General features: G+C 37.7%; 1 protein-coding gene across 1 annotated transcript in view; it reads left to right on the plus strand.

The window, feature by feature from the left end:
* The window catches only part of DNAH12 (dynein, axonemal, heavy chain 12), a 225,301-nt gene that overhangs the window by 142,511 nt on the left and 74,477 nt on the right, over positions 1-8,313 (plus strand). Inside the window, exons 46-49 of the mRNA XM_006892286.1 lie at positions 1,592-1,754; positions 2,962-3,042; positions 3,384-3,560; positions 6,854-6,985. Coding sequence (XP_006892348.1) covers positions 1,592-1,754; positions 2,962-3,042; positions 3,384-3,560; positions 6,854-6,985 — 553 coding nt within the window. The remainder of the gene's footprint in view (positions 1-1,591; positions 1,755-2,961; positions 3,043-3,383; positions 3,561-6,853; positions 6,986-8,313) is intronic.

The following is an 8,313-nucleotide window of genomic DNA, read 5'->3' on the forward strand; positions in this document are numbered from 1 at the left end:
GAAAGAGAAGAGAAGAGAAGAGAAGAGAAGAGAAGAGAAGAGAAGAGAAGAGAAGAGAAGAGAAGAGAAGAGAAGAGAAGAGAAGAGAAGAGAATAGCATTGGAGAAGTTTGCAGGGACTTCGCCAAGGTACTAAGGAGCGTCATTGTCAGTTTGAGGACTAACGAGTGTCTGATCCAAGCCATGGTCTTTTAATTTGCTTCCTGTGCCATAGAAAGCTGGATATTGACTAAGAACAATAGAAGAATTGATACCTTTGAGCTATAGTGTTGGAGAAGAATAGAGACTATCCCATGGTCTGCCAGCTAGGGTGCTCCTTAGAGGGAAGGATGATGAAATTATGTCTCACAAACTTTGGCCATGTAGTTAGAAGAGACCAGTCCTTGGAGAAGGCATCATACTTGGAAAGGTGATGGGTCAGCAAAAGAGAGGAAGACCGTCAGCACGATGGATTGACACAGTGGCTAGAGCAATGGGTTCAAGTACAGCAAGGGATGGTGAAGATACTGCAGGACCAGGCAGTGTTCAGATCTGCTGGTCATAGGGTCGCTAGAAGCTGTGATTAATTCAACAGCACCTAACAACAACAACAATATTCTGAATTTCTGAGAAACAAAATGTGATTAACCTTGTTTGTAACCTTGATTAATCTCTATTCAGGGAGCTCTGATGCATAGTCTGTAGTGAGTTTCATTGCTAACCCAAAGGCCATCTCCAGCAGTGAAAATCCACCAGTGACTACACGGGAGGAAGATGAGAAATCTCTTTCTATTGTAATTTATAGTCTTAGAAATCTGATGGAGGATCACTAGGAGTCAGAACCAACTCTGTGAATTAGACTCATCCTGGTCATATCAGCTGCAGGGGCAGGCTTCACAGGGCAACATGGCATTGTATGGCTCTTCTTAGAGAAGACAAGCTGATTGGTAAATACATTGTAAAGTATCTATGTTACCTCTGTTCATCTTGAAAGTCCTCACTGCAAAAGCATGAAATTAAAGTACTCACGGTAGATTGTCTATCCAGAGTCAAACAGCCAACCAGCACAGATGGCTTGAACAGCAGTGAGCCCAACCTACATGCTTGCCATGAAACATCATGGCTTCCTTGATGTCTGTGTGCCTGTTTTACATAAAACATCATTGCTTCCATTGCTTCTTCTATGTGCATGTTTTGTCTTGTCTTTCTGGCCATATCTAATTCAGCCAACATATAATGCACTTAGGCAAGGCATGGTGACTCATGCTTGTTACATTATCCTCAATCTCCTTTCCTATTAGATTTGCCTAACTTATACAATACCTTGGTCCCTTATAGAGTTTGGCCATCCTGGCCTATAAAATGTGTACAAAGGTATCTGTCTTTCTTCTTATAGTTTCCTTTGAAAGATAGCATATTTGATTTGTGTTTTTACATGCAATCATTTTTTTACCACAAAAAAAGATGTAGTTATGGGTAAACTCCTAGGAGTTTGTAAAATTTAATGCTTCCCAGCTCCTAATAAAAATCAATATTCTTAAATGTTTACAGTTAGTGTTATATTGAATCCTCCTTACTTTGTGAACCTCATTGTTATTTTCCTCTCTTTTCAGGTTCTTGCACGAGTTGGGGCGACATAACTATGTTACTGCTACTTCTTATCTTGAACTTATTGCTTCATTTCAACAACTTTTGACTAAGAAGCGACAGGCTGTCATGAATTCCAAACAACAGTATACCAATGGGTTAGACCAATTAGCATTTGCTGAGTCTCAGGTAAATTGAATTAGCTGCTCAAAATGACAATATGTAATAGGAAATATAAGAAGTCATAATATCAGTTGCTTTTGTTGTTGTTAGGTGCTGCCATGTCATCTACAATGTACAGTAACCCTTTGAACGATAGTTTTGAACCTTGCCCTATCCTGCTCCATCCTCACGATCGCTGATACACTCATTGTTATGCTCACTGTGTCCTACCATCTTGTTGAAGGTCTTCCAATAGATATAATGTATCGAGATTCTGTTGTGTGCCAGGCATTGTGCTATGTACTTGACAGGCATTCTTTCATTTTCGCATCCAGAGAACTCCATGAGACAGACAATTTTATGACTTTTTTTTTAACAGATAAAAAAAAAACAAGTTTGAGACAAGTTAAATGTTACTCAGGTACACAGACTCAGATGCATCCTGTTTTATTTTTAATTAGTATTTTAATGTTTGAGAAAATGTAACAAGTCCAGGTTGACTTTTTATTATGACTATTTGCTGGTTAAATGTGTTTTTGGGTTTTGGTTTTTATTTTTTTAAATTAGTTCAATGTAAGTAACACCTATTAGCATTGTTGTTGTATGCCGTGGAGTCAGAACCAAGCCATTGCTGACCTTCCGGAGGTAATTAATAACATGGGAGGAGAGTGCCCATCCTTTTCCCGTGGAGCAGCTAGTGGATTTGAACCACTTGCCTTCATGATTGCAGCACAGCTTCTTAGCACTGTTGCTGTTGTTAAGTGCCATTGAGTCGCAGGCAACTCATAGCAACCCTATGAAGGAGAGTCCTCAATGCTTTCATCCTCTCTCCAGGTTCATGGGGTTTCCAGAGGCAAGCTATTACGAAAGTCGATGCCACTCCTCCTTCCAATCTTAGCACTAGGCTACCAGAATTCCCAAGCTCAATATAAATAACCACTGCTTGAGCAGTACACCTTTGCATTGTATAGCATACAGAGAATATAATAGGCATACTCTGCACTCTACCTGTTTTTTCCTATTGCAATTAGTCTCCCACTTCCCTATCACATACCCATAGATGATAACTCTTCTATAAAGAAAAGTGGCCATACTCTCATGGTTTTGTTTATCACACAAAGAATTACAAGAGAAAATTAAGATTTTATAGCTCTGATACTTTATTATGCAGTTAAATGTCTTGTTTCCATAGCTATTGTAGTTATGGAAACTTAATGGCAAACTATCTATTTAGGTTGCGGAAATGAAGCTTGAACTTGTTCAATTACAGCCCAAGTTGGAGGAAGCTAAAATTGAGAATGCACATATGATGCAGGTAAAGTATCCTGAATTTTTAAAAATGTATGTCAAAAGACAGCTGAAATACATACACTTAGTCTTGAAAATAGACTTTAGAAGCTTTCCCATTTCTATTGAATGGCTATCTTACAAAGTCTATGTAGATTGCTCTTAGTTTTGAGGGGATCAGGGAAGTCCATTTCCAAATTAAATCACATGTATTTGCACCTCTCAGACTGCCCTGAATGTGTGGGCACTTCTCATACTACCTTTCACGATGAAGTGTGGGCTCCCTAGTTTCCAAGTATTCATCTATGAGATTGAGGAAACATTAGGACGTTTAAGGAATTACCTTCATTTTCTCTTTCTTTTCCTTAGGTTATCGAGATAGAATCTGCAGAAGTGGAAGCAAAAAGAAAGTTTGTGAAATTTGATGAAGAAGTAGCCAGTGGGAAGGCTGAAGAAGCCCAGATTCTGAAAAATGAGTGTGAAAGTGACTTAGCTGAGGCAATTCCAGCATTGGAAGCAGCCCTGTCTGCTCTGGATACGCTAAAGGCACGTGCTTCAATTATCCACCTCCTGTTTTCATAAACAAAGCAAAGCTTGGGGCAGGTGCTTGCTTATTTAAGTATGGTTCTATTTCAGTGGTTTATCTTTTAGCAAAATGCAACTTGTCTTCACATTTCTTCCCTTAAAGATTGTTATTTTTATTCTGTTTTTGCTTTTCACATATTTGTGACTTTTATTCAGGACATTCCAGTGAGAGTGGGGTAAAGGATCAGAGTTTTTCTGTGCACGATCTAGGAGGCATGCCTTCTTCACCTTTCTTGGCACATATGTACAGAAAAATTCTAGTCATCTCCGATACAACTACTGATAGTACCTGCATTATACTGTATTGTATATGACTTTATTTTTAAGTTTCTCCAAGGAAGACTTCCTCATTAGACAGGAAGGAGAGAATGTCTGTTGATTAGTAAATCTCAGTCTATCGTGCTGGTTTAGAACATCGGTATTCTATTCTTTACCTTATTTTTTAATCAGTGTCCTAACTTTTATGTAAAAGACTTGTCAAGCCACTGAATTCAACGTATGGTTAGTTTGGAATCTCTGAAGACTTTCTGGAGGGTCAGCTATGAGTTGAGCTCTGACTGGGAGGGCATTGGGTTGGTTAGAGTTCGATAGATCTAGCCCTTAGGGTGTAGTGTTGCTCCAAGGGAGAAAGATGATCAGTTTCCTCCCCTTAAGATTCAGTCTCAGAAACCCAGTGGAGCAGAATGTTTAATTACCCTCATGTGAAACCTATACCAAGAGGCTGTTTTCTGAACAGAGCAAAGGAACACTGCATGACTGAAAATCAAGAAAGATGTACATCAGGGCTGTATCTTTTCTCTGTATCTTTGATCTGTATGCCAAACAAATAATTTGAGAAGCCAAACTTTTTGAAGGATTAGCATCAGGACCAGAGGAAGACTCCTCAACAACATTGCAGATGACACAACTTTGCTCACTAAAAGTGAGAAAACCTTGAAGTGCATATTGCAGAAAATCAAGGTCTACAGCCTTCAGTATGGATTACATATCAACATCAAGAAAACAAAAATCTTTACCACTGGACAAATAGGCCCACTCATGATAGCTGGAGAAAAGATTGAAGTTGTCAATGATTTAATCTTATTTGGATCCACAATCAACACCCTTGGTATCAGCAACCAAGAAATCAAAAGACAAGTTACATTGGGAAATTTTTGCTGCCAGGAACCTCTCCAGAGTATGAGAGAAGTGAGGTCAGCTTAAAGACCAAGATGTACCTGATCCAAATCTTTTTCTTCTCAGTTACTTGCTATACATCTGGAAGTTGGACAATGAATGCCTAAAGATGACAGAAGAGGAATCAATGACTTTGAGTTGTGGTGTTGGAAAAGAGCTCTAGATATCCCATAGATGTCCAAGAAAGCAAATAGATCTGTTTTGTAGAAAGTGAAACCAGGGTGCTCCTTGGAAGCAAGGATGGTGAAACTCTGTCTCACATACTTTGGGCATGTTAACTGCATGACCAAACCTTAACAGGAGTAGCCAGTTCCTGGATAAGAACATCATGGTTGGAAAGGTGGGGAGGGTAACTGAAGGGAGGAAGACTCTCAACAAGATGTATTAACACATTGTCTATAACAAAGACTCTAGTGTGTCAGAAATGGTGAGGATGACACAGGATAGGGCAGGATTCAGATCCATCATTGTTTGTAAAATCGCTATGAGTCATAATCTACTCAATAACATGTAACAACAACAACAACAAAATGCATCAAAGCCAACTCAGTGGCAGCAAGGTTGTCTGAGATCTATCTTTAGTAGAGAACAGGCTCAAGGCATTCTTTATTAGTTAAATTTTTACTTTACTGAATCTTTTTAAGTCTTTACTAATTGGCTAAACTACTGTTTGGCTTGAAGACTTTCCATTACTGTTCTCTCTCTATGAGTTTAGTTCAGATGCATAAAGTAGAATCAAGTCTGTTTATTACAAGCAGCCCAGGATTCTTTCCACAGTTTTGCAAACAGATTACAAAACTGTTGGATGGGCTGAAGAATTAGATCATAGGCTAAGCTGCCAGGAAGGACTGCCAAAGTCAAGTTTTGGAAATGGTCTATCAAAGGAGCAGGCCCACTTGAGTTCAAACCCTTTTTGCCTACCTTCAGAGCTGCTGGCTCCAGAAATCTACCACCTCCACCACAGTGCACACAGGCAGGAGAGACGCCTCAAACCTCCCTGCTGCCGTCTGTTTATTCATGGAAATTCTGGTATCACTCAAGTAATCTGATGGTGGAAGCTAATTCCTACCCCCACTGCTACTTGCACGGGAAACTAAGATAAACAGTTATCTTTTTTTCTCTAGAACTTTCACTTTTATAAGGGGTGTTAGAAACATATTGAGGTCAGTAATAAGTATGTGAATCCGTAGAATCTGTCAAAACTATATAAATACCTTTTCAGGAAATAAATTTTTAATTGGAATCTATTATTTCTTAGCTAAAACTAATGTTATGTATAAGCAAATGTAGATTTAATTCTTTGCCTAAATTAACTAATTCTTCATCAGAATTAACCTGGGAACTCTAGTGGCTCAGTCTGTAGCAAGTTTCACTGGTAACCCAAAGGCTGTGTTATCAAAATGGCTCTGGGGGCTCATACCAGTGGCTCTGAGGGAGGAAAATGGGCAGTCTCTCCCTATTATTATTCTTTATAATCTCAGAAATTTGATAAAAGGTCCTTGTGAGTTGAAAGTGATTCAACATCAGTGAATTTAATTTTAATTTAACCTAAGTTTACATGTATGGTTTGTTACGTGATTATGTGCAAATTTTGTGTTTATGTGCAAAAATGTTTTCTCTGGAGAGTTTATAACTTTCATCATTTTCTTATAAAGATTAAAATTAAACCACACTGCTGTAAGTTGATGCTAATTCATAGACCACATAGAACAAAGTATAACTACTCCATAGAATTCCTAAGACTGTGAATCATTCCAGGAGCAGAGGGTCACATTGTTCTCCCATAGAGCAATGAGTAGATTCAAACCACTGACCTTTCACTTCAAGTTAAGCAGCTGAGCCCTTCACCACTGCACCATCATGGCTTTTTACTAAAATCCCTGAGCTCTAAAATGTTTTGGAATCATTGTTCTTAATCTATGCTAAATTCTCTATGTCTCTCACAACCATTCAAAGCAAAAAATTCTCACAATTTCAAATGAAACAAGATGCTCTCTTATACTTTGGTATGACTTTTATAACTCTCTTTATTTAAAAAATTAAACAGTTCTGAAGATGCCTGTTTTCTTTTGATGTAGCCGTCTGATATTACTATTGTGAAATCAATGAAGAATCCTCCATCTGGTGTTAAATTAGTTCTGGCTGCTATTTGTGTCATGAAAGATGTAAAACCAGAAAAAATTACAGATCCATCAGGAACAGGAGGCAAGGTAATAACAGGGCAAAGATTTAAATTATATTCATGAATGTACAGAACATGTTAGCAGCACTTATTATCAAATTAAATGTCAATATTAGCTCAGAGGGGAAACTTTGTTTTCCAGATTGGATGGGCTGATCATAAGCTACGGCAAACTCTTCTTTTGTACTCCCAGGTAAAGCTAATGCGGTGTGGTGTCATAACACAGTGTGGCTTCAACTCTTTCTGTCTCCTCTCTATGAAGGACTCTTCACTATAAAAGGACTGACATTGAACAAACACTGAGACTGATGTGCTTTTCCAGCTAAGAGTCTCGATAATAATGTAACATTTAACAGAGGGGTGTTGTTTCTGAGCATATCAGAAGTTCTGCTGAGTTAAGAGGTTTAGTGAAGTTGCTGAAGGCATGTGCTCTGGAGCCAGAACAACTGTATTTAGAAATCTGGCCTGGTGGCAATGTCGTCTTGGTGCTTAGCCGCTCTAGACCTCTGCACCTTAAGGGAAATAATGCTAGTGTACAGAGTTGCTGTGAAGATCAGTTGTTAATACCTCTAAAGCTTTTACATATAATGCTTCCAAAATGTAAGCTCACAATGAATGCCAGCTATTATTACTATTGTGTTTTTACAATTAATCAAGGATCTATCTCCTACTGAATTTATAGTTTCTTTACAGGCCTTTGTAATACCAGTGTATGTAATCCCTGAACAGATTGGATTTTGGGGTTTTTTGCTGTTTATTCTTTCATATAGGTAAAACAAGGAAAATAAATATACTTGTCCATTATCAAGTTATTCTCATTTGTTCTCTTTCTCTCTCTCTTACACATTCACACACAGTCAGGCTTCTTCTGTAAGTAGGAAAAAGAATGTTCAGCTACTTATTCAGTGTCTTTTATCAATGCAAATAGCATGTGCTTCACCCTGTAACTGGCAGATCATTGTATAATCTTTGGCTTTTTGCTTTCTCCTTTTCTTTTACTTGGGAGTCTCAGGTGGGTAAAGTGGTCTGTATGAAAAATGTTTGCTAATTTTCTATTGTGGGAGAGTCAAAGAATAAAGAAAAATGAAAGTTGATATAATAAAAATATTTCCTTATGTGAAATGAATAAAGCTATTATGCTAATTGCTTTAAAATATTTCAAAATAATCACATCATTTTCCTTTCAACATTTCATTTTTTAAGTTCAATTTACATTTGTTTGTTTTAAAATATTTGATATAGTTATCATGTTCTTAGGAGGCATTTATTTGTAAGGAGATGTAATTTGATATTTTAAAAGTATGTAAATAGTTTCTCTAAACAAATATATAAACTTCAAGAAAAATAAATCTGTTA

This window comes from Elephantulus edwardii, unplaced genomic scaffold (genome assembly GCF_000299155.1).
Source record: "Elephantulus edwardii isolate Elephantulus edwardi_28Jun2011 unplaced genomic scaffold, EleEdw1.0 scaffold00113, whole genome shotgun sequence".
Taxonomy (NCBI): Eukaryota; Metazoa; Chordata; class Mammalia; order Macroscelidea; family Macroscelididae; genus Elephantulus; species Elephantulus edwardii.